Source organism: Geotrypetes seraphini, chromosome 5 (assembly GCF_902459505.1).
Source record: "Geotrypetes seraphini chromosome 5, aGeoSer1.1, whole genome shotgun sequence".
NCBI classification, from domain to species: Eukaryota; Metazoa; Chordata; class Amphibia; order Gymnophiona; family Dermophiidae; genus Geotrypetes; species Geotrypetes seraphini.
Window position 1 is genome coordinate 136,834,056 of NC_047088.1, and position 27,296 is coordinate 136,861,351.

General features: G+C 43.3%; 1 protein-coding gene across 8 annotated transcripts in view; it reads left to right on the forward strand.

Moving 5' to 3' along the window:
• The window catches only part of PIKFYVE (phosphoinositide kinase, FYVE-type zinc finger containing), a 936,520-nt gene that overhangs the window by 553,926 nt on the left and 355,298 nt on the right, over positions 1-27,296 (forward strand). For all 8 annotated transcript variants that reach the window (XM_033947121.1, XM_033947126.1, XM_033947127.1 and 5 more), the window contains one exon: positions 5,292-5,463. In XM_033947121.1, coding sequence (XP_033803012.1) covers positions 5,292-5,463 — 172 coding nt within the window. The remainder of the gene's footprint in view (positions 1-5,291; positions 5,464-27,296) is intronic.

A 27,296-nucleotide genomic window follows, 5' to 3' on the forward strand; every position in this document is an offset into this window, starting at 1 on the left:
GGAAACCCAGATCTTTTAAGTACTATCAAAATATTTCTTCATTCCACTAAACAGGATTTAACAAAGATATGGATTTCCTAGCAACCTTATAAACTATAAAATTATACTGCTTTGTCCACCTCTGATCACCCATCCATCTCTCTTGTTTCTCACCCCCCACATTTCCCTATGAGACTGTCATTGGATGCTTTAATGTTTGGATTACTGTAATGCACTATATACTGGTGTGGCTACAGGATTTGTAGCTCCATTTGGTTCAAAATGCTGCAGCAAGACTAAAAGGTCGTAAGTGATGTGACCATATGACTGGCTACTATTATAATACAAGGTTAAATTTAAAACACTGTCTTATCTTCATGACCCTTAAAGGAAATGGCCCAGAGTACTTGAAATGGAAAAGCAGAGGAATTATTCAAACCTTACAGATATACGAGTATAGCAGTAGAAGAGGGAGGAGTAAGGTACAACAAAAGAAGAGTTTAAGATGATACACTTTACTGAAAGGACTCGACAGCCATGTTTTGGTGATGATGCCTTTATCAGGAGTCCATCAACCTTCATGGGATCATACAAATAAATAGAATAACTATATAGTAAATATTAGAAACAGATCAGTAAAACTAAATAAAGCATAAAAGACTTCTCAGTGATGCACTAATAAAATTGTTATATATAGGTATATATGTGTGTGTGTATAAATACAAATACAGTACATATAATTACAGCAATAACAAGTACATCCTATACAGCAAACTAATATATATGTATAAGTGCCAACAGTGGGGTACAGATATGTCAACTCTTATTTATTTCACAAATAAATGTAATAAACAATTGGAATGATTTCAGAGAAACAAAGGATTGTAAAGTGTTACATTTAAAACATACCTTTTAAGAGCAATGGTGTCAGCGTGATAACATATATGGCATATATTGACGCTCAAATCAAGGAACTGTAAAGAGAGTCAACATTCATAAGATGTGGGTGTGGGATGTGTAATGTACAGTAAACAGGTAAACATAAATGGATAAAAATAAATGGCTGGTTATGCAATAGAACTGCAGAATTATTACTTTTTGTTGCCTTTAGAATATTAGTGTTGTTGAGCTATCAGTAAATGTTCACCAATTTAACTGATATTTAGCCTGAAAGTTTCGGATACAGATATTCTGGAGATAATTTATTATACACTGACATATAAAAACATGAAAATTCAATGAGAAAAGTACTTCAGCTTGTCTGCTGCATTCTTTGCTCACATGTTTAAAGACAATATACTATCCCAGGAGGGCATTGCCCTCTTCTATCCGACCTAGTGTACTATTTAGCACATTGCAATCGGCCAGGCGTTGGCTAGTACAAGCCCTGGGAGGGGAGCCAACGGTCACTGATCTCTTGCCATTGCGGGGTAATCCGGCCTTTCCTCTGGGGAGGGAATCCAGGGAGTATCTGTCTTGGGGAGAGAAAGGAGTCACGAGTTTAGAACATATTTTGGGGGTTGATGGGGAGCTGTTGACCTGTGCAGATTTGCTGGTTAAGGTGGGGGAGACCAGGGGTGCGCAGTTCGCGTGTCATCGAGTGGAGCATTATATGGGATCCCTCGACAGAGCATAATTGTGCAAGCATCTGGGGGCCAGGCTGCGGGAGTTGTTTGCTCGGGAGGAGGGGGAGTCCCTCTCGGTGTCTAACATTCATGCTAGTTTGCAAGAGTTACAACCAGCCAAGGACTACCAAATCATTCGGAATAAATGGGAGGGGGACTTGCAGATCAATTTGGGACACTGGGACATAGCCCGAAACTTGAGGGCAATGCCTGGGGTAACCCCGTGTGCTTGGTTGCGCGAAACGCATTATAGGGTGACCTTACGCACTTATTACACTCGTACACAGTTGTATTACAGTGGAGATCTCCTTACCCCGCTGTGTCATAAATGTGGGACGGGGGAGGGCTGACTGAAGCTGTTGCCGACATCTCCCTTCACTCAGGCACCCCTGCAGCCACAACCCGGCATCTGCCATCGGGAGGAGAGGTCCTCGCTCCCAGGATTAAAACCAGCTGTGAGCCGCGGAGAAAAGAGGGCTGACTGAAGCTGTTGCCGACATCTCCCTTCACTCAGGCACCCCTGCAGCCATCACCCGGCATCTGCCATCGGGAGGAGAGGTCCTCGCTCCCAGGATTAAAACCAGCTGTGAGCCGCGGAGAAAAGAGGGCTGACTGAAGCTGTTGCCGACATCTCCCTTCACTCAGGCACCCCTGCAGCCACCACCCGGCATCTGCCATCGGAAGGAGAGGTCCTCGCTCCCAGGATTAAAACCTGCTGTGAGCCGCGGAGAAAAGAGGGCTGACTGAAGCTGTTGCCGAAATCTCACTTCACTCAGGCACCCCTGCAGCCACCACCCAGCATCTGCCATCGGGAGAAGAGGTCCTCGCTCCCAGGATTAAAACCAGCTGTGAGCCACGGAACGCGGCCCGCGGACGCGAGTCCGTGGCCGTGTGTCCGAAGGGGCGTGGCCAAAGGGGTAGGACATGCCCCTTTTGAGCCCCTTCGGAGCCCAGGAGGAGTAGGGAGCAGATTTGACAAGTTATGGGCAAACGAAAGGCAAAGATTATTTCTACTACAAATTTAGGTCCAATGGATCGTCATTTATGCCATATTCCTGTAACAGTGTTGGAAGGTAAGCCTGATTTACAGACCCAATCTGTCTCTCTCTCATCTGGGGAACCCACGCCTCCACCTCAACCTGTTCAATTTTCCTTAGAGAAAGATGATTCTGTTTCCATAGTAGACTCGGATTCATCTCCTCTACACTCATTTGAACTTGAACTGGATGCCAAAAGCATAATAAAGGGGAAACAATCGTTATCTGTATCTCCTGTTTCTATGCCTACTGGACCTGTTAATAGGCCCGAGTTGGGCAATAAAGTGGTTACTCTTCAAGATGTCTGGACAGTTGTGAACAGAATTGAGAATGCATTACAAGGGACAGTAGTAAAATTATGTCAATTTTCCTCTGAGATAACAAGTAAAGTGACTGATCATGATGCTCAATTGGCCTTAATTGAGAAAAAAATTGATAAAATGGAAGCATCTGTTTCTGTAATGCAATCTTGTGCAGTTTCTAATGTTAAGGATAATACTTTATTATACTTACAGATGGAAAAAATGGAAAAAGCTATGAGATCCAGGAACCTCAGATTTCTGAATTTTCCTATATCTCATTACCTTTTTCATTTGGAGTTATTAAAAATGTATTTAAAGGATATACTTTCCTATACTAAGATAGAATCTTTCATACCAGATAATCTTTATTATATTCCTAGTGGAGTAAAAGTGGTTTCAGAAGAGGGGGATAAGGATCAATTAGTGTCTCCTGACAGTTTAAATATTTCTCAATTCTTGGAATCATCGAAGGATTTTATAGCCAAAAGAGCAACACTGTTGGTCACTTTCAAAACTGACATAGAAAAACAAGACATTCTTAAATTATATTTTATAAATAAGAATGCCCTGTTTTGTGGTCAACAGATAAACATCTTTCCAGATGTCTCCAAACAAACACAATACAGGAGGAAACAATTCCTACAACTCAAGACTCGAGTCTTGGGTGTAGGAGCTTCCTTTTTCCCTAAATTCCCATGCAAATGTTTGGTGACTTATCAAAATGTTAGATATGTTTTTGTAGATCCAGCTCATTTAGAGAATTTTCTTCAAGATAAAAACAAAGTAAATATTTTACCTGAAACTAATACAGAGATTGAGGTTGAGTGAAATATAGAAGTTCTTTCTTTTGCCTGATCTGAAGATTATTGAATAATTTATTTCCTGTTAATCTATTCTTATGATTTGGTGATGCCAATAGAACAAGCAGCCCTCATATAATGTGGACTTGAATTAGATTTTCTTTTATTTTGATGTATTTCCTTGATTATTCTTTTTCATGGAATTATTATAAGTTGTAACAAATGAATAAATTTATAAATTAAAAAAAAAAAAAAAATGTGGGACGGGGGGACACACTTTGGGACATGCCTTTTGGTCCTGCCCCATTATCCAGCGCTTCTGAAGGCGAATACTCTCTTACATATCAGGGTTAATTGGGAGAGCCTTGCGCAGTAATCCGGCCTACTTTGTCTTAGATTTGCCAGAGACTTTTGGCCATTTGCCTAGGGGGCATCGGGCTCTGTGTAGGAAGATGAACGTACTGGCCCGGAAATGTATTCTTCAGTGCTGGACGGTCCCTGACCCTCTGGCATTTGGTATTAGCAGAACCAGTTGAATAAGTTGGCCATCTGGGAGATGCGAGATGCCGGAGGGGCTAGGAAGCGAAAGATGATGTTCTTGACTATCTGGGAGCCATATCTGTAATCCTTGCATCCCAAGGGTCGCAGTTAGGTTTTAAGATGGGTGTCCTAACCAGGGCGCTCAGTTTGTAGGGATGGGAGAGTAATGGTAAGTACTGGTGGGGCGGGGTAGAGAGTATCACAGGGGGGGAGAGGGAGGGGGGTTGAGGAGGGGAGGTGGGGGGTATTGAATGGTTTTAGGCACTTAGTTACGGATTGATTTGTGGGGGGAGGAGGTGGTGTGGCATCTTCGGGGCTCATCAGAATCCAGGGCCTCAGAGTGCCTTTCCACCCCCCACTGGTCTCGCTTGCTCTATGTAGATTAGGACAGGGGGGGTGGAGTATGGTTTTTGTTACTCTTCTTCTGTAACTGCTTGTTATATTGTATACGAGGCATTATTGTCAGTGTTGTGCACCCTTGAGGTGCACAACACTGCTGTTGTTGTATTTGCTGTTGTATTTGCTGTTACTTGCATCAATAAAAATTGTTTGAACCTGTTTTCAGTCCAATTCTTTATATGTGAATTTGCAAACCATTGGACCACTGAGGAAGGCGTGTTCGCCAAAACACAGACCGTGTAGGGTCTGGTTGGATTTTTATCACTGTATTTTTTATTATTGTACTTTTCTTATTGAATTTTCATGTTTTTATATGTCAGTATATAATAAATTATCTCCAGAACATCTGCAGTTTTTTGTTCTTGTTTTCATCAGTGGATTGTTTTCACTGTGGATCTTTGGGTCTCCCCATTTTTCTTTGTTGTAGCCTGAAAGTTTCTTCATATATATATGAACAAAATTATGGGGTAAGAAAAGAACTTCAAAAATAAGATCCATCCTAGACTATGCATTTTTGATTTCTGAAATTTCAAGACATAAAGCTATTCTATACTTCTAGTTTAATGGTTCTCATGTTGTTTTTGTTATTGTTTGTTATTGTTTTTGAAGGCCTTCCTATCAATGCCCCAGTATGTTTTGTGAAACCCCCATGGTACACCACATCCGTCGCTTTGTCCATGGAAATGGCTGTGTACAGATAATACTGAAGGAGCTAGACTCACCAGTCCCTGGCTACCAGCACACAATTCTCACCTATTCATGGTGCAGGATTTGCAGACAGGTAAGGAATAAGAAAGAAAGCGTACTGTTCATTTTGTTTGCATCTATCTCATGATGCCATGGTTCAAAGTCAAGTCTAATGTTAATATGAAACTCCTTTGTCTCCATATTTGTTTAGACATTTAAATCACATACTTACTGTTACCATGCCCATGGGATTAAGGTATGTTCTGTTAGGTTTCTGCAGTTGGTGTCATCATCATTGCGGTTATCCAGGTCTTACTGTGTCTGAGTAAGTGGAATCAGCATTTCAGCCATCTCAGATATGGCAGGTCTGGAAAACTGCAATAACCACGATTACGAGATGTCTTTTGGAAATGTAAAGTCCTTAGGAAGAGAAGTGTATCAAACCTTACTCTCCATGTCAATCACAGCATGCCCATTAATGTTCTAATGGTTTTCCTCTTTGCAATAGATGTCTTTCTGGTTAAAAAAAAATCATTCAGTGTTTGAATTATTTTTGTGTTTAATAAGGTTCATGAAGGGAGAATTAAAAAGTTGTATCTGAAGTCTCTACAAGAAGTCCATCATGAATTAGTAATGTTATTGCCTTGCTGCCTTAGGTGGTGATGGGTTCACTGTAGAGTTTTATAAATCATTTCAAATTTCCCTTTTACCTCATCTATTAAATTTTTTATTAGGCTCAACTAACTAAAGGTTGTATTACAGGTACTATGGTAGAATCTTTAGCTATAGTTTTACCGAAGCCAAATAAAGAGCCTATGCTGGTTTCAAATTATAGACCTATTTCTTTGATTAATGTAGATGGAAAACTTCTGGCTAAGTTATTGGCTTTACGCTTGGCCAAGGCTCTCCCTTATATTATTGGTATGCACCAAACGGGGTTCATTGCTCAAAGACATTCTTTAAACAACACAAGACTAGCTTTTCACATGTTAAATTTAACAAAAGCCATGGATGATCCAGCCTTCTCTGTATCCTTGGATGCAGAGAAGGCCTTTGATCGTGTAGAGTGGACCTCATGTATCAAGCAATGGATTGGTTTGGTATTGGTTCCGGATTTGTACAAATGATTCAAACCTTGTGTAGTTCCCCTTCTGCCAGATTATATATTAATAACACTTTTTCAGAATGTTTTCGTCTGGAGAGGGGAGTTAGACAAGGGTGTCCGTTATCTCCTTTGCTTTTTGACATGGTACTGGAACCCTTGCTATTGGCTATTCAACAGGCAGAGAAGATACAGGGTATTTCTTATGCAGGTCAGGAATATAAAGTCTCTGCATATGCAGATGATATTTTGCTTCATTTGAGGAATCCTGAAACTTCCATTCCGCATTTACTGGATTTGATTGACCGATTTGGCAAGTTTTCTGGCTATAAAATAAACTGGAGTAAATCGGAGGTTCTTCTTCTACATTGTCCAGAAGGATTATTTGACACATTCCCATTTCTTTGGAAGGAAGAGGGTATAAAATATTTAGGTATTTGGATACAAAAAACGTTGGAAGAGACGATGAAAGTAAATGAAAAATCTTTACTGCTGTAGGTCACAGAAATGTGTGAGCAATGGAACCCATTGCATTTGTCTTGGTAGGGGAGAATTCATACGGTTAAGATGATGATTTTGTCTATGGTTTGCTATCAAATGGGCATGTTACCAGTGTTTTTCCAGGGGTCCTTTTACAAAAAATTAAATAGTATTCTTACTAAATTTATTTGGCTGTGTAAAACTGCGAGAGTTTCTTTAGTATCTTTACAAAAACCAATTGCAGCGGGTGGAGTAAATTTTTCCAATTTTTATAGATACCATCAAGCCTATATAATGCGTCAGGGTATGTATTGAATCCTCCCCAAGCTCATGGAAAATCTTCCAGACTGGTTATAGTTGGAATGGCAACTCCTGTCTCCATTGAGATTGGGTCACTTCTTAAGTATCAAGTTACCTAGGCTGTATAAGGACAATAGAATTTTATTAGACACATGGCAGACATTAAAATTTATTAATAATTTAACACCTATACATGTCAGTCCCTTTGGCTGAACTCCAAGATTCAAATTGGTGAGTTTAAGATCATCTGGAAGCATTGGATAAAGGCAGACAAACATACACTAGATCAGGGGTGCCCACACTTTATGGGCTTGCGAGCTACTTTTATAATCACTAAGTCAAAATGATCTACCAACAATAAAATAAAAAAAAAAACACAAAGCACACTGAAAGGCAGAGAAAATGTTAATTATTCATATCCCGGGTTTTTTCAAAGAGGTCATGGCAGATGACTCTATGCAATGTCACCTCAGTAATAAAATACAAAAATAGACAAATACACCCCCTCCCTTTTTACTAAACCACAATAGTAGGTTTTAGCACAGGGAGTTACGCTGAATGCCTCGCGCTGCTCTCAATGCTCATAGGCTCCCTGCGCCAAAAAACGCTATTGCGGTTTAGTAAAAGGGAGCCATAGTGCAAAATATAGACAGCAGATATAAATTCTCAAAACAGACACATTTTGATCACTAAATTGAAAATAAAATCATTTTTCCTACCTTTGCTGTTTGGTGATTTCATGAGTCTCTGGTTGCACTTTCTTCTTCTGACTGTGCATCCAATCTTTCTTCCTTTCTTTCAGCCTCCTGTATGTTTCCTCTCCTCCAGACCTCATTCTCTCCCCCAACTTTTTCTTTCTGTTTCCCTGTTCCCCCTTCTTTCTGTCTCCGTGCCTTCCCCCAAGCCACTCGGTTTGCTGCCACCGCCATCGGGTAACAGCCCCCAAGCCACCGCCGTCCCAAGCTTTCCCTGCAGAAGCGTCACGCTGACCAGCATTCCGCTCCCTGATGTCAATTCTGACGTAGGAGAGGAAGTTCCGGGAAAACAATGCATTTCTCCTCATTCCATCCAGCCTGAGCCCAATCTCTCCTTGATCCAGCATTTCCCTTCTGTGTCTGTCAGAATTACCATTCCACCTATTTTCCAGCATCACTCTTCTTTGTGTCCATCTCACCTATATCCCTATCTCACCACTTTTTCAGAATCTTCATTTGTCTCTGTCCTTGTCTTTACCCCATGTTCACCATTTGCCCTTTCAATGTCTTTATCTCCCCCCCACACACTTTTTCAGCATTACTTCTATGTCTCTATTTCACCTCCTCTTCATGTCCCCTCTGTATCTCTATCCTTATTCAGTAGGTCCTGCTTACCCTTTCTCTTCTTTGTGTCACTATCTCCATTTTCAGCTTTCCCCCCTTTTCCTTTGTTACTGCACCCTGTAGCCATAATCTTTCCACCCTCCCTCCACTCCGGCCCAGCCCAGTATGAAATATTTCCTTTTGTTTCCCTCCCCTCTCTCTTTCTCTCTCTCTTCTCCTCCCTCACCCACGAGTCCTGCATCTGGCCCTCTCCCTTCTACCTGCACCTAGCAACACCCCCCTGCTCCGCGGCTCTTTTCAGCAACTCGTCAGCAGCGGTGATCAAGACAAGCTGCCGACATCGAGGCCTTCCCTCTACGAGTCCCGCCTTTGTGGAAAAAGGAAGTTGAAACAAGCGGGACTCGCAGAGGGTAGGCCCCGACGTCAGAAGCTTGTGTCGATCGCTGCTGCTAAGTTGCCGAAGAGAGCCGCGGAGCAGGGGGTGTGGCCGGAAGCAGGTAGAAGGGAGAGGGAGATAGGAAGGCTGTAGAAGCTCCGGAGCATGACACCGACCCCGGCCAAGATGATTTCTTTTTCAGGCTGCTGCTGCTGCTGCCACGCTCTCCTCCCCCACCCCCCCACCCCCCCCCCCGAAATGACAAAAACAGCCTAAAGTGGATGCCCGGTGTCGGCGTCTTTGACGTCGGGGAGAGGAAGACTGTTAGGCCCGGTAGATCAGGATGGCAACACGAGTCTATCACGGAGCCCGGGATGGGCTCTGCGATCGACTCACGTTGCCTTCCTGAGCTACTGGTTCATCGCGATCGACGTGTTGGGCACCCCTGCACTAGATGATGTTATTTCAAATGGGAAAATGCTTGATTTTTCACGACTGCAACAATCTTTTGGTATTTCAAAGTCTCAAAATTATAAGTGGTTGTAGTTGAAACAAGCCATTTAGATTGGTGAAATCTAAAAAATCAGTATAGCTTGCCAGTCCTATGCTTCCAGACAGATTTCCTGGGACATCAGGCCACTCAGTGGTATAAATTAATATCTGAATTTTTGAATAAAAAACCAAAGACTGGTCTTCATGACATTTGAAGCATTGAGATAAAGCAGCAGATTCTGCTTCTCAATGGCCACAAATTTGGACTTGAAGGATGAGAAGTACGGCATCTGCATCTATGAGACAAACATGGTTTTTCTTGTTACATAGAGCTTTTTGGACCCCTGTTCGTTTACAAAAATTGGACAGTTCTAAGTCTAATAAATGCTGGCACCGTCATCTCGAGGTAGGGACATTGGATCATTTACTGTTCTATTGTCCATTGATACTTAAATTTTGGAGATTCATTTGGGATCAAGTGAATAAATTATTGGAAAATCCAGTGGCATTGATGTAAAATACCGTGCTATTTGACACGTTAATGGCCAAAAACCAAATATCTTCCCATAATAATAAACTTCTCTGTATTATCACAGGGGTTGCCATACAACTTATTTTGAGGAATTGGAAAAACTGGGATCGGTTAAATTATACTTTCCGGTGGGAATCTCTATTCCACATTTTTAAAATGGAGTTTATGATGGCCATACAACAGGGACATTATTAGAAATTTATGGATGTTTGGGAGCCATTGACAGAATTCTGTAAGGAGTGATTGTTGATTTTGCCCTTTGATCATACACGTCCAGGGTGGGTGGGGAAATACTTTTAATTAGAGTGCAATTGTTGGATATGTATAAAGGGGGGGATGATATATGTATTTGTCATAAATATAGTTTGATAGAAGTTAAGTGTTGTTAAAGTGTAAAATGTCTGTAAAATATGTTGCACTTATTTTTGGCATTAAAATGAATAAAGATATTAAAAAAAAAAAAAGCTTATGATCAACCAGATTAAAAGCAGAACTCAAATATAATGACACTACTATTGCAAAGTTCCCACTATCTAAAATAGAAAGTACTTCACTTACCCCCTCTTTTACAAACGCATAGCATGGGTTTTAGCGAAGGCAGCAACTGCTCCAACACTCATAGGAATTCTATGAGCATCGGAGCAATTACTGCTGCTGCTAAAACCCGCACTATGTGTTCGTAAAAGAGGGGGGTTAATAAACCAGCCAATACTGCCTCAGTATTATGCATGTTTTGAAATCCAACTTGTCTTGGATTTCAATATAAGATAGTAACTGTTCCAAAACTATCCTTTCATTTAGTTTTGTCAGAAAACAAAGATTAGAAACTGATCTATAGCTTGCTGGATTTAACAAATCTAAATTATTATTCTTTAAATGGGTTTAACTATTGCTTGTTTCTAACAAACTGGCACATCCCCATTATTCAGACTATTGCATTCCATATTTAAAGCTAAAGCTAGTAATTTGTGTCTGGAGCTTGAGAGCCATTGAGATGGAATAGGATCTAACTTACAGTAATATGTATTTTACCCCAAAACATTTTCTAAATTCATCAAAGAAGGTATTAGAAAAATTGACAACCTTGATTTCCCTAGGCTAACATTATTTTCTTCAATTCCTGCTTTGCTTGAATCATCAATATTGTACGTTGCAGAATAAATTCCTCCATCTGCATGTAAAAATGAAACTTTAGAGAAAAAAAAATCTGCTAAATCCTCTGCTCTTAGACCAACTTTATTCCTAATATTTGATTTCCCTTCTTTTAAAGCTGATACAATATTTTTTATTTTCCATATGAAATAGTCCTTTTTCACCTTATTATAAATACCTTGAATATTCTTACAATGACCCAAAGCTGATTTAGTTCTTCTCTTTTTCCAAATCCTTTCTGCCCTTTTTAATTGCCTTCTGAGTAAAGATAATCCTCCATGAAACCATCTGTTATCTTTTACCATTGTTTTCCCTACCTTTATTTAAAATTATTTATAACCCGCTTATCTACAAATATAGGTGGGGAATAATACAAACATACAAAATCAACAAATAACATACAAAAGAAACAAAAAAACACAACAAAAATGCAATAAAAACCAAGATAAAAAACCTAAGCATCTATACACAATCACATAATATATCTTCAAGAAAATAGTTCAATGCAAGTACAACCCACAGGCTGAAGCAAAATTGCAAAACCTCATACTAACACATGGCTAACACCAAAAGCGCGTTCAAACAACACAGTTTTTACTCCTTTTCTAAATTGACAAAGCATAGTCAATTATGCAGTGACAACGATAAGGCATTCCATAATGTCAGACCCTGAACCGACAACATAGATTTATGGTTGTCAGTAAGTTTCACAATTACCAAAGCTGGAATTTCCAATCGCAAACTGTCTGTAGACTGTAACTTACGTGAAGGAGAATGCCACCGAAAAAGAGAGTGAACAACTAAAGGACAGTTACTTTAAAGGTGCTATTTCATCTAAGGAGAAAAGGGATGGGGATTTGTATACCGCATTTTTGTCACTTTGGCATTTCAAAGCGGTGAACACTGTAGAAATAAGTAACTTGCCCAGGGTAACAAGGAACCGCACTGGAATTTGATCTCACAACCTCTGGGTACAGAGGCATCAGCTCAACCAGCTCTTCCTTGGCAACAGCAGCAGATGAATCAGAGACCAATGGGATAACACACATCTACCAGCAGGCGGAGATAGAGAAACTGATTAACAGGTGGTCCTATTGGTTGGCACTCCTCCTGTATCTCCAGTATGCTCTATCTCCCAGCAGGTGATGGTTGCTATTCGAATAGCTCCTGGATTCTGGCTGTAACTGGACTTTATTTTCTCCTGTTGAGGTTTCTCTTCAGTGAGACTGCCATTCTGTTTCTTCTGTTGAGGTTTCTCTTCAGTGAGCTGACAATGCTAATTCTCCTGTTGAGATTTTCTCTTCAGTAAGACAGGGGTGTCCGGCTGAACGGTGCCGGCTTTAGGGGTTACACCTAGCCCCCCCCCCCCAGGTCCCTGCCTCACCCTCCCTCCATTGCTAGAGGGTCTGACTGGGTCTCGATTTTTTTCTTCTTTCCCTTCTCTGTTTAAAAAAAAAAAAGGAGACCACAGTTGCTACATTCTTAGTGCTGCACATCCAGCTCTAACTGGCTTCAACCGGCCCTAACAACAAGCTTGTGAGTATGTATGTGTTTTTTTTTACTGTTGTTTGAACTTCAGGTTCTGTTTGGGAGTCTTAGTACTGTGGGTTCGGTCAACATACGTTTAAGGAATGGATATTTTATTGAGGCAAAGTTTTATGACTAGAAATCCGTTGAGGGAGCCGGGACTTTCTCGCCCTTTGCATGCAACCACTTGGTTTCCTTGTTGGTTACAGCGCAGCAGTAGCGGTGCGATTTCATGCTCGCACTTGTTCTCCTTGTTGGGTTTCAGTGCAGCAGTAATAGTCCTGTTTATTCTGAGTCTCTCTTTCGTCGGTGTTTGTCACGGCCATGTGGAACTGATTGTGATTTTTTCCGGCACTGTGGGAAGCACCGCACCATTCTTCTGGTTATTCCTCGAGTCTGATTTTCTTTCTATGCAGGCCACAGCAGGGTAAATTTTGTGGAGCTTGAATCCAACTATGTTTCTAGGAGAGTTGATGCAGCGGTCACATGTGGGCGAGAATCAGGCGTGCGCTTGGGTCTCCGGCGATGGCAGGAGTGCTGCAGCGTTCCGGTAGTTTATTTACAGCTGATTTTGGTCAGGGTATGCCACGGCTTCTCTCCTTTCCGGTTCAGACAAGTTGTACGTGTTTCACCAGCTTTGGGACAAGCTTGGGCAGATTTATATGTCTATGTCTGTGTTCCTGCTGTATTCCCTTGAGGAAGCTGCTAGTTTAATCGGACTCTGGGGTTAGCACTCAAGGGGATTACAAGACAGACTCTGACCTGTGCTAGGTCACCCGGTCTCGGTTTTTTCTCTGGACTGAGCCGACATATGGCAACTCACTGCACAGTGAGATCAGCAGCAAGATAGTGCCCTATATTTCACACGGGTATCTCATTGTCTTTCTTGGGGTCCCTGCAGATTGAGCCTTTGTCTGTTGGTAACTGTCCTTATTTGGGCCTCTGTACTGTGCTGCATGTGTCTAGTAGTGGCATAGGATATATATGTCTAAAGGTAGTACTAACAGTTTCCAAGTTCGGGCTGTCTCTATGGGCATAATGACACTTCGCATCTTCCTGTGGCCAGGACTCTTTCTCTATTTCTGAGAGGGCCTGGACTTCAGATTTCCATGCTTATCACGCTGTCACCATCCTCTCATGGCATGTGCTAGACGGACCCCCCGACCAGAAGGAAGGGCTATGCAGCTCCTTCTAACTAGGAGCCAGTTACCTATTCTATCAAACCCGCGGAGAAGCACATGCTATGTGGCAGTTAGCCTCATCCCTGAAGCTTTCATTAGCAATGTGAGCTTTGTCTGATACCTGTTCGGATGCTGTTGTTTTCCATCTTGATTGCATCTAGTACGTATTCACTTTAAGGACATACGTATTTTGCTCACGTTGCATGGAGTTAGTACTGTTTTCATGGTTCCAATATACTCCTATTTACATTGCAAAACTTGATTTTTCCTAGGAGAATTTATTTCTTCTTACAGATCCTACAGTTCTCATCCTGCCGTTCCCTGACCTTCTGCACTTCATTCTGAGGGAATCTTGACTTCTTCCAATGACTCTTCAGGCTTTCTCATGAGGGAGAAGACGCTATAATGTCAGGTCAGGGGGCTGTGAACATTTTTCAGGATGCTTGCAACTTTGCATCCTCCTCAGGCTTCCAGTTCGTTCTTGGAGTCTCTATGTTTTGTGTTTCCCTTTTAAGTGTTACTGGTCCTCAGGGCAATTCTTGTAGTTCTTCAGGAACTAAGGGACGTTGTTCCATTTACTGCATGGTGCCCAAGACGGGGGCATTGGGCAGGCTGGATCCCATTCTGCTGAATTAGTTTCTCAGGGTTACACATTTCTGCAGAAAAATTGGGAGAATATTTACATTTTCACTATGGACTCCGAATCTGCACTAGGTTTGCTTGCCTCTCTTGGAGCAGCGCTTTCGGTTTTGACACATGCCATTTCGCCTACCCAAGGCTTCACGAACATTTTAGAAAATGTGGGCAGTGGTACCGTTTTGGCGCTACTAGGCGATTCACCTAATTTCTTCTTGACTGACTGCTTGAATCGGATGTCTTCCAGTCGGGCCATTTGACTGACACGAAAAGGGTGGTTTCTTTTCTTCAGTTCTTTGGATGTGAATCTTTGAATTTGCACAGCGCTCTTTTCTCCCGTACTATTTATAGGTATATCGGGGAGATGTTTTTATTCATATAGGAGAGAAATGTGTTTCTTCCCAGAGACTAGGGCGATGGGTCACAGTCTCAGGTTTGCATTCTTCTTCGGTCACCATGACCAAGAGTATGGGATTCTGTACAGGTTCTAGGATCCATATTGCTGACTCCACTGGGAATTTCAGCTTGCTTTCCCATTATAATGCTACAGCAGTCGCTTTTGTTCCGGTGGTTCCCGGTATCTCAGGGCTTCAATTATTTGGTAGGATCCTCAATCATTGCTCTGTATGATTTGGTGGCTCGGTGAGATTTCTCTTTTCAAAGGCATGCCTCGGTATTTGCTGGTATAGCTCATGGCCACCAATAATCCCGGGCTGTCGGGTTGGGGGGCTCGGTGCCTTCCATCCTCAGCTCCAGGAGTCTGGTCTTAAGAGGCGACTCAGTACTTGTTCATTCTTCTACTCTGGAGCATGGTCAGGCTACCGTTTCTGGAGCTTAAGACCATTATTCCGGAATGACGCTGAAGGTCTTTTCAATCAGTATTATGATGGGGGTATTTCTCTACAGCCTGGGCAGTAGGTGATGTACTCAGTTGGCGGGTAAAGTTGTGGTTCTATTTCAATGGGTGGACCTTCATCTTCTTCTTCTGTTGGCAGATCATTTTATGAGTCAGGAAAAGAGTTTGGATAGACTTTCTTTTTGCAAAATCTGTGCATGGCCCATTTATTGTATGTTACAGTGTACAGTGCTGTGTACGCTCTAGAAAGTGTAAAGGTTAGTACTAGTGAAATCTACTTCCTGGATATTGAGAATTTTGGCTCAGGCATTCCAGCTCTTTTTATGGAAGTGAGATCTCCTGGAACTAGTCTCAAAATTCAAAGCTTCCTAGCTTCTTCGGCGGGCACAGGGAGTGGGAGTCAGAGGGGGTAGTAGCTTGGCTTCTTTCTCGCCTCTGGTTTCTCTTTCATCAGTGTTTTCCCCTGACTGATGATGGCTTGGATTTGCCATCTCAAGCTCGCTTTCAGGGCACAGTGTTTGTAGAATCTCTGGATTGGCTGCACCATCCTTGCTTTGCGGATCTGATGAGTCTTTCGACAGCTGGATTGTTGAATTTTCCTGGTATCTCTGGATTTGCTCACCTAGGGTCCGATCAACATGGATATTCGTACTACTTTGGTATTGCGACCTAGCTTTTGAAAAGTCATGGCTGACGTGTAAAGGTTATGCAAAGCAGGTTGTTTCTTCTCTTATCCAGGCGATACAGACGTCTTCACCCGTGGCTTCTGCTTTCTTTTGGAGGTTTTTCCTTTCTTGGGTACTTTTCAACATTTGCACCCTTCCAGAGTTCTTTTTTGGCACAAGTGTATGGCCAAGGGCTTAGCGTTCAATTCCCTTCAGCTTCAAGTGCCATTCTTAGCTTGTTACAAGGGCTAGGTATATTTCTCTTCGATTACTTCTCAGCTTCATATAGTTTATTTCCTAAATGTACACCTCTTAGAAAGCCCTGTCCGGAGTACAGTCTTAAGATACTTCTTCGCAGTTTACCAAAAGCCTCATTTCATCCTTGCTGGAGCCGGTCTCTGCCTCCCTCTCTGCTGTCCTGGATTATCTGTTGCACTTGTCTGGCGCTAGACTCTAGTCCTCTTCGGTTCAAGTCCAGCTTAGTGCCATTACTGCTTTTCATCAGCCAATTGACGGGAAACCTATCTCTGTTCATCCTGTGGTTTCCCACTTCTTGAAAGGCCTTTTCCACGTTCATCTGCCCCTTAAACCACCAACCGTGGTTTGGGATCTTAACATGGTCCTTGCTCGCTTGATGCAGCCTCCGTTCGAGCCGCTAGCTCGGGCTCACTTGAAGTATCTTACTTGGAAGGTTGTGTTTCTCATTGCTCTCACTTCTGCCCGTAGGATCAGTGAGCTTCAAGCCTTGGTTGCGGATTCCCCTTTCACTGTCTTCCATCATGATAAGGTGGTTCTCCATATCCATGCTAAGTTCTTGCCTAAGGTTGTTTCTGAGTTGCACATCAACCAGTCCATTGTTCTTCCTGTTTTTTTCCCGAAGCCCCATTCTCACCCTGGAGAAGTTGCTCTGCATTCTCTTGATTGTAAGCATGCGCTGGCCTTTTACTTGAAGCGCACCGCTCCTCATCGTTCTGCCCCCCAGCTGTACCTCTTTTTTAATCCTAATCGTCTGGGTCGCTCTGTTTCTAAGCGGACCATTTCTAACTGGTTGGCCGCTTGTATCTCTTTCTGTTACACTCAGGCTGACCTCTACCTGCTGGGTCGAGTCACAGGCCACAAGGTCCGAGCGATGGCGGCGTCTGTTGCTTTTCTCCGCTCAACTCCCATTGAGGAAATCTGTAAGGCTGCCACTTGGTACTCGGTTCACACTTTCACCTCTCACTACTGTCTGGATGCTTTCTCCAGGTGTGATGGCCATTTTGGCCAGTCTGTTTTGCAGCATCTATTCTCCTAATTTGCCAAATCTCCTTCCATCCCATCGTAGTTAGCTTGTAGGTCACCCACATGTAGAGAATATGCTGCCTGCTTGTCCTGGGATAAAGCACAGTTATTTACCGTAATAGGTGTTATCCAGGGACAGCAGGCAGATATTCTCGCAATCCACCCACCTCCCCGTGGTTGGCTTCTTTGCTTGCTATCTGAACTGAGGCCACGCTGAGGAAACACATGCCCTAGGTTGGGCGGGAGGGGCTTGCGCGCATGCGTGGGCTAATCGCAAGCTTGAAGGTCTTCAAGCAAGTCTGCTTGCGAAACGTTCGCTATGGGGCTCCATCGGTGACGTCATCCACATGTAGAGAATATCTGCCTGCTGTCCCTGGATAACACCTTTTATCCCAGGACAAGCAGGCAGCCTATTCTCACATGTGGATGACGTCATCCACGGAGCTCAGATGCAGACAGCCTCGCAAGCAGACTTCCTTGTAGAAAACTTCAGAAGTTTAGAGTCTGCCGCATCGCGCATGCGCGATTGCCTTTCCGCCCAGCACAGGGCACGTCTCCTCAGTTTTCAGTTTTGCGCGGAGCCGAGAAGTACGTCTTTGACGCTCTGTCCTGAACTTAGTTTGCTTCATGCCTTCTCTCACCGCGGCTCATGTTTTATTTTTCTTATTACCGTGTCGCTGTGGTTTTTCTTTTGATTATTGTTTTATTTTTCAGTGACTGAGTGGCGGGTTTCGACTTTGCGGCGGCTATCTTTCCTTTTATGTCCCGGCCAGTCATGGGCTTCAAGAAGTGTAGCCAATGCCAGCGTGCGATCTCCCTCACTGACCTACGCTGCTGGTGTCTTCAGTGCCTGGGGCGTGACCATTCGCTATGCTACCCTTCAACCTCGAGCCCTCAAATGTTGTTGAGTTCAAGTGGAGAAGATTTTCAGTATGGAAATCCCTGCTACATCCTTGACCTCAGACTCGGTCAGGCCTGTTGCGGGGTGTTTTCCTCTCTCCACGACTCCGACCTCGATTCTTATCAGACCTTCTGCATTTGGAACGTCCTCGACCTCGAGTAAATCTGCTAAGTCTTTTCCTGAGCTTCCCTCAGGCCAGATACCTCAGCAGACGGTTCCAGCGGTGGTCCTGAAGCTACCTAAGCATCATTCCTCCAAGTCGAAACATGCTTCCTCTGCCACCTCGGAGCCTTTAGCCTCAGCAAGTGGTCCTGTTTCAGACTCATCCACAATTACAGGCTTCCATCCAGACCATTTTAGAGAGGGAATTTGTTTATTTACTGAGCAAATACAGTCCTGCCTCGACTCTGCTTCCTGCAGTCCAGCCTGGGCACCCAGCAGTCTCACAAGAGGTTGAGTCCTTGCCTGTGCCTCGAGCTGAATCTACACACTCTATGCAAGGAGTCTCGTCTTTGCAAGTGTCTCGTCTGGAATCTTCACACTCTATGCAAGGAGTCTAGTCTTTGCGAGTGTCTCGACTGGAATCTTCACTCTCTATGCAAGGAGCTGAGTATTTGGGAGTGCTTTGAGATTCCTCGATCCAAACCACTGCATCTATGCGGTTTTGATCTACAGCTTCCAGCCTTATACCCTCACAAAAGGCATTGACCGTTTCGAGGCACAGGGCGAAGTCTCCTCAACCTCGCACGACACCTGCTTCCAGGCAGCACTCTCATTGCAGGTCGAGGCATTCATCTAGGCGCAGGTCCTCTTCCAGAGAGAAGCCTTTCTCGTCCAGGCCTTCCAGTTCTTTGAGGCCTCCAACTCCTCGATCGAGGATACTGATATCTTTGGGACATTGCTGTGAACAAGGCTGCCCTGTGAACTTCAATAAGATAAGTTGCTCAACATTTCATATTCTGCTCTTTTCATTGGTTTTCAGCATTATATGTGCTTAATTTCTCTTCTCCTCCCTGTTTCTTACTTAAAAAAAAAAGCACAAAAAAATAAACCCTTCTCTTTCCTCTGTTAAATCTTATTTCCTCTTCCTCTTCATAGGAATAAGGGTAAGACTTTATTTAACTCTAATTAAATCCTGGTGCCTGTGGCTCAGGGTGACTAAAGTAGGGAAAATCCTGTTATAAATCCTGTGTTTTAGGGTAGCCACTGATTTGTTATAGAACCTGCATTTCTGTTTAAAATACTGTGTTTTAGGTGGTATAGAGCCTATATTTCTGACTTACTAATTTTTAGCCATTGTGTCTGCCAATTAGGTGGAGAAGGGAGGGGCTCTGATTTACTTCTAAGGTTAACTGCATTATCTTTGGGACAGTGCTGTGAACAAGGCTGCCCTGTGAACTTCAATAAGATAAGTTGCTTAACATTTCATATTCTGCTCTTTTCACTGGTTTTCAGCATTATATCTGCTTAATTTCTCTTCTCCTCCCTGTTTCTTCCTTTAAAAAAAAAGCACAAAAAAATAAACCCTTCTCTTTCCTCTGTTAAATCTTATTTCCTCTTCCTCTTCATAGGAATAAGGGTAAGACTTATAGTCCCACCATATATAGAGACCCAAATAATCAGGACTACTCAAATCAAGTCACTTCACAACCAATCAAGATGACCTTTATTCTATGCAATCACTGTGGTGCTTTAATTCCAAGACATACTATTTGGAGGCTTAAGGCTTGCCCCATCTGTCTTCAACTTGCTAGTATTAAGGAGGAGCTCTGCAAACTTAAACAGGTATTGAATACAATTAAAGCAGCTTTCATCACTCCACAAAATCATACCAACTTACCACCTCTACCTCAAAGAATAAAACAGCCCAGGAATAAATGGGTCACAGTAGGCTCAGGAAGACTGCGACATGTAAAACAGAAACATCCACCTTCACAAATATTACCTCTACAGAATTCCTTCGCTCCACTAGTGCACTGCGATACTCAAGAAAACAGAAGGGAGGAGGGACTGGAACCAATGAAGGTAACTCAAGAGAACAAGCGCACCCTAAGCACAAATAAAAAGGCCAAAAACAGAAAACTATTACTGTTGGGGGATTTCATCATCAGAGACATTAACCTTGGAACACAAGGCGAGGAGACCAAAATAGTGAAATGTCTTCCAGGATCTTCAGCTACCAGGAGTTCCAGGCAAATACAGACTATAATTAAGGAAGAAACTAAGGATTTTAACACTGATGTTGTCATCTATCTGGGAACAAATGACCTGGCCAGCAACTCCACACTTGCAGCACAGAAAGTTTTCGGGAGCTTGGTGAGGGCGTGAAACCTTTTGTAAACACTTTAGCTTTTTCTTAAATACTGCCTGCATATAGAAAGGGAGAGCAAAGAGTGAAAAACACAGAGGACTTTAATAGATGGCTCAAAGCCTGGTGTCATCAAGAAGGCTTCAGGTATATAGGAGGATGGGGAAATACATGGAAGGACAAGAAGCTATATTGCACTGATGGGCTACATATTACTACAGCAGGAAAAAGAAACCTTGCAGAGAAATTTAGACAATATTTTTCTAGGCATTTAAACTCAAAGGTGGGGGTGGTGTATGTACGAAGGACAATTATAGAGACCACCCCCGGCAAAAGAAAAGATGTGATAGTAGTAAAGACTGCAACATCAGCAACTCAGGTATAGAAAAATAAAGTTATTATTATTATTATTTCTTAGTATTGCAACGGAAAGTGAAACGAAACAAAAATCCATACGAAAAAGGAGATTATCGCTGAAAAATAGATGGAAAGCGATGACCACAAATGCTCGCAGTCTAAGCAACAAAGTTCATGATCTGCAAGCCCTGATGTTAGAGGCAGATTTAGATATTGTCGCTATCACAGAGACATGGTTCAGTGAATCACATGGATGGGATGCAAACATACCGGGATATGTTTTAGGAAGGACAGAGATGGTCAAAAAGGTGGAGGAGTAGCTCTCTATGTAAAGATCAATATCCAAGCGACCGAAATGCAAGGGACCTGGGGAGAGGAAGAAGCGATATGGATTGCTCTGAAAAGAGAAGATGAAACTTCTATCTATGTGGGTGTAGTCTACAGACCTCCAACTCAATCGCAGCAAATTGATAAGGATCTGATTGTGGATATCCAAAAGTTTGGAAGGAAAGATGAGGTTCTGCTGTTGGGAGATTTCAACCTGCCGGATGCGGACTGGAATGTTCCGTCTGCAGAATCGGAAAGAAGTAGGGAGATTGTGGATGCCTTTCAAGAGGCTCTGCTCAGACAAATGGTGACGGAACCCACAAGGGAAAAAGCGTTATTGGATCTCTAATGTTCGAATGGGTGCTCACCTGGGAAGTAGCGATCATCAAACGGTTTGGTTTGATGTAACGGCTAAAGTGGAGAGCGGCCGCACGATACTTAAAAGTCCTAGATTTCAAACATACGGACTTTAATGCTATGGGAGACTACCTGAAGAAAGAACTGTTAGGATGGGAGGACATAAGAGAAGTGGAAAGACAGTGGTCTAAGCTGAAAGGAGCGATAAAAATGGCTACGGACCTTTATGTGAAGAAAATCAATAAAAACAAGAGAAAAAGGAAGCCGATATGGTTCTCCAACCTAGTGGCTGAGAAAATAAAGGTGAAAGAGTTGGTGTTCGTGAAATATAAAAAAAACAAGAAGAGAGCAGAAAGACTACAGGGTGAAACTGAAAGAAGCCAAGAGAGAGATACATCTGGCGAAAGCACAGGCGGAAGAACAAATGGCTAAAAATGTAAAAAAGGAGACAAAAATTTTTTCAGATATATTAATGAAAGGAGGAAGATGAAAAATGGAATTGCTAGGCTAAAAGGTGCTGGGAACCAATATGTGGAAAGTGATGAGGAGAAAGCGAATGTGCTAAACAAATACTTCTGTTCTGTGTTCACAGAAGAAAATCCTGGAGAAGGACCGAGATTGTCTAGCAAAGTTACACGAGAAAATGGAGTAGATTCTGCGCTGTTCACGGAGGAGGGTGTTTATGAGCAACTTGAAAAACTGAAGGTGGATAAAGCGATGGGACCAGACGGGATCCATCCCAGGATACTAAGGGAGCTCAGAGAGGTTCTGGCGAGCCCTATTAAAGACTTGTTCAACAAATCTCTGGAGACGGGAGTGATTCCTGGGGATTGGAGTAGAGCGGATGTGGTCCCTATTCATAAAAGTGGTCACAGGGATGAAGCAGAAACTACTGGCCGGAGAGCCTCACTTCAGTTGTTGGAAAAATAATGGAAGTTTTGCTGAAAGAAAGGATAGTGTACTTCCTTAAATCTAATGGGTTGCAGGATCCGAGGCAACATGGCTTTACAAAAGGTAAATCGTGCCAAACAAACCTGATTGAATTTTTTGATTGGGTGACCAGAGAGCTGGATCGAGGACATATGCTAGATGTAATTTAGTTGGATTTTAGCAAAGCCTTTGATACAGATCCTCATAGGAGGCTGTTGAACAAACTTGAAGGGCTGAAGTTAGGACCCAAAGTGGTGAACTGGGTCAGAAACTGGCTTTCGGACAGACGCCAGAGGGTGGTGGTTAATGGAAGTCGCTCGAAGGAAGGAAATGTGAGTAGTGGAGTCCCTCAGGGATCAGTGCTGGGGCCAATCCTGTTCAATATTTTTTTGAGTGACATTGCTGAAGGGTTAGAAGGAAAAGTGTGCCTTTTTGCAGATGATACCAAGATTTGTAACAGAGTAGACTCCGAAGAGGGAGTAGAAAATATGAAAAAGGATCTGCAAAAGTTAGAGGAATGGTCTAATACCTGGCAACTAAAATTCAATGCAAAGAAATGCAGAGTAATGCATTTGGGGATTAATAATAGGAAGGAACCGTATATGCTGGGAGGAGAGAAGCTGATATCCATGGACGGGGAGAGGGACCTTGGGGTGATAGTATCCGAAGATCTAAAGGTGAAAAAACAGTGTGACAAGGCAGTGGCTGCTGCCAGAAGGATGCTGGGCTGTATAAAGAGAGGCGTAGTCAGTAGAAGGAAGAAGGTGTTGATGCCCCTGTACAGGTCATTGGTAAGGCCCCACTTGGAGCATTGTGTTCAATTTTGGAGACCGTATCTGGCGAAGGACGTAAGAAGATTTGAGGCGGTCCAAAGGAGGGCGACGAAAATGATAGGAAGCTTGCACCAGAAGACGTATGAGGAGAGACTGGAAGCCCTAGATATGTATACCCTAGAGGAAAGGAGAGACAGGGGAAATATGATTCAGACGTTCAAATACTTGAAGGGTATTAACATATAACAAAATCTTTTTCAGAGAAAGGAAAATGGTAAAACCAGAGGACATAATTTGAGGTTGAGGGGTGGTAGATTCAAAGGCAATGTTATGAAATTCTACTTTACGAAGAGGGTGGTGGATGCCTGGAATGCGCTCCCGAGAGAGGTGGTGGAGAGTAAAACTGTAACTGAGTTCAAAGAAGCGTGGGATGAACACAAAGGATCTAGAATCAGAAAATAAGATTAAATATTGAACTAAGGCCAGTACTGGGCAGACTTGCACGGTCTGGGTCTGTATATGGCCGTTTGGTGGAGGATGGGCTGGGGAGGGCTTCAATTGCTCGGAGGGTTTAGATAGGCTAGAGTAAGTCTTAACAGAGATTTCGGCAGTTGGAACCCAAGCACACTACAGGGTAAAGCTTTGGATTTTTGCCCAGAAATAACTAAGAAGAAAAAATAAAAAATTTAAATTGAATCAGGTTGGGCAGACTGGATGGGCCATTCGGGTCTTTATCTGCTGTCATCTACTATGTTACTATGATAACAGAACTTGAGAGGTCAGCTGATTCCAGTGCCTCGTCCCAGACTGTCTATTCGCTGGGATACCAATACTCCAGAGAGGTCTCACCTTTGTTCTCCACTTGAGGCGTCTCGAGGTCATTGAGTCCCTCTCGAGGCCATGCTCTGGTGAATCAGTTGTCCTTTTCCTCCTTCCTCCGTCAAATGGCTGTGGACCTGGATCTTAAACTGGAAGCTGATTCTAAGTACTCTAAGGAATATTTAGAGGAAATGAGTATGCCTCGGCCTCCTTCAGAGTCTCTCAAACTTCCTCTTAACAGGCTTCTGTCTCAAACTTTCAAACTGAATCTGGAGACTTCTTGCTGTTCCAGGCAAGTTGAAATCGAGGTATGGTTCTCTACATTGCAAGAACTTTGAGAGCTCCCACCTATCTCATCAATCCCTTCTTGTGGAATCTTCATTAAAGAGGAGTCATCCTTCCAGGGTCTATGCTATCATACCTCCTGGCAGAGAGGGCAGGACCATGGACAAGTTTGGCCGTCGTCTTTATCAAAATTCGATGATGGCCTCCAGGGTTTTAAATTATAATTTTATTGTTACTACTTATTTCAAGTATTTTATTGATATACTCCCTGGTTTTTCTAAAGACTGGTCAACACAGGCTTTTAGAGTTTCAGCAAGTCATTGCCACTTTTGCACAACTCAGGTTGCATCTTCTTCAGTCATCTTATGATGCCTTCAAACCTTCCTCGAGGGTCACTGCATTCTCGGTAACGATGCGCCGCCTAGCCTGGCTTTCGCACCATCGATATAGATCCCAATATTCAGGATCGTCTGGCTAATATTCCTTGTGAAGGCAATGTCTTCTTTGATGAATAAATAGAGGCCGCCACCAAGAAGTTGTCTGAGCATGAAAAATCTTTTGCTTCCATTGTCAGACCAAAGCCTAAGCCAGCTCCTGCAAAGCCTACTCGACCTCTTCCATCCTATCAGAGGCGTTATCCTCCAAGGGCAGCTCCTTACACTTGAGCACCCCCCAAGAAACAATAACAGCAGAAGCAACAGAAACCTCAGCCTTCTGCTACACCCAAAGCTTCTCAGTCTTTTTGACTGTCTCATACAGAGCATAACCTCCATCGTTCTGCCTCTGTCCTCCCCTCTCCACATAGGAGGTCATCTCTATCATTTTGACCATTGCTGGAAGACCATTACATCCGACCTCTGGGTGCTGTCAATATTCAGGGAAGGATAATCTCTTCATTTCACTCAGATTCCACCAGAGCTTCCTCCAAGAGAGTGTCCTTCCAATCCATCCCATACCGCCCTTCTTCTTCAGGAAGCTCAAGCTCTGCTTCGTCTCCGTGCCATCGAAGAAGTTCCCTTGGAACAGCAGAGCAAGAGGTTTTACTCCTGTTACTTCCTAGTTCCAAAGAAGATGGGCGATCTGAGGCCTAAATTGGATCTCAGGGCCCTCAACAAATTTTTGGTCAAAGAAAAGTTTCGCATGTTGGCCCTGGCATCCGTATAGCCCCTTCTAGATCAGAACGATTGGTTATGTTCTCTAGATCTCAAGGAGGCTTACACTCGCATCCCCTTCGGCCTAGCATCATCTCCCAGAGTATTCACCAAGTGCTTAGTGGTGGTAGCATCAGCTCTAAGGAACCATGGTCTCCAGGTATTCCCCTACCTGGACGACTGACTCATCAAAGATTCAATATCTCAGGAGGTTATTGTAGCGACCCAATGGACTACGTGGTTCCTATAAAGCCCTCTCAGAATCTACAGTTCATAGGAGCTATCCTGGACACTATCCAGCTCAGAGCATTCCTTCCTCAACAGCGTCTGGATGCTCTTCTTCAGCTTTGCCACAAAGTGTCTTCCCTTTCTTTACTCTCAGTGAGACACATGATGGTACTACTAGGTCACATGGCTTCGACCATTCACATGACTCCTATTGCCAGCCTTCACCTCAGAATTCCTCAGTGGACCCTAGCATCTCAGTGGGCGCAGGCTTGCGACCCACTCTCTTGACACATTACAGTCACTCCTTCATTCAGTCTTTCCACTGGTGGATTCTCTCTTCCAATCTCTCCAGAGGTTTACTGTTTCAGACACCACCTCATCAGAAGGTCCTTGTGACAGATTCCTTGACCTACGCTTGGGGAGCTCACCTGGATGGTCTCCGTATTCAAGGCCATTAGTCCAGCACGGATCATCAGTGTCATATCAATCTGTTGGAACTCAGAGCGATCTTCAATGCTCTCAAAGTTTTTCAACATCTTCTTCACGACCAGGTAGTCCTCATTCGGACAGACAACCAAGTCGCCATGTACTATGTCAACAAACAGGGAGAAACAGGATCTCTCCCTCTTTGCCAGGAAGCTTTGAAGGTTTGGGATTGGACAATCCTTCACAATACCTTCCTGAAAGCTGGCTACATTCAAGGACAGAAAAACTGTCTGGCGGACAAGTTGAGTCATCTTCTGCAACCTCACGAATGGACACTCAATTCCTCGCCTCTTCATCACATTTTTTTCTCAGTGGGGAACTCCTCAGATAGATCTCTTTGCATCTCCCCACTACCACAAACTGCCTCAGTTGTGCTCCAGGATATACTCTCCTCATCACCTCGAGGCAGATGCTTTTCTGCTGGAATGGACAAATTTATTTCTGTATGCTTTTCCTCTATTCCCTCTCATTCTCAAGACTCTTGGCAAGCTCAAGACCGATCATGCCACCATGATTCTGATAGCTCCTCGGTGGCCCAGGCAACCTTGGTACTCCCTTCTACTTCAACTCATCAGCAGGGAGCCATACCTTCTACCAGCTTTTCCATCTCTGCTTACACAGAGTCAAGGATCTCTACTTCATCCCAACCTGCAGTCTCTACACTTGACAGCTTGGTATCTCTCAGCATAACACCTCTTCAGTTTTTTCAACCTGTTTGAGACATTTTAGAGGCTTCCAGAAAGCCTTGCCACTAGGCAATGCTACCACCAAGAATGGACTAGATTTTCTACGTAGTGCATCTCACAACAAGGACCCTCAAGCTACCTCCTTGTCTCCCGTCTTGGATTATCTTCTGCACTTATTTGCCTCTGGCTTCAAGTCTACATCCATAAGAACATAAGAAATGCCTGCACCGGATCAGACCTGGGGTCCATCTAGTCCGGCGATCCGCACACGCGGAGGCTCAGCCAGGCACACCCTGGCGAATACACTAGTCACTCGTATCCCTCAATGTCTTCTGCAAGAAGATGTGCATCCAATTTTCCCTTAAATCCTAGAATGGTGGTTTCCTCCACCAGCTCTTTCGGGAGAGAGTTCCAGGCGTT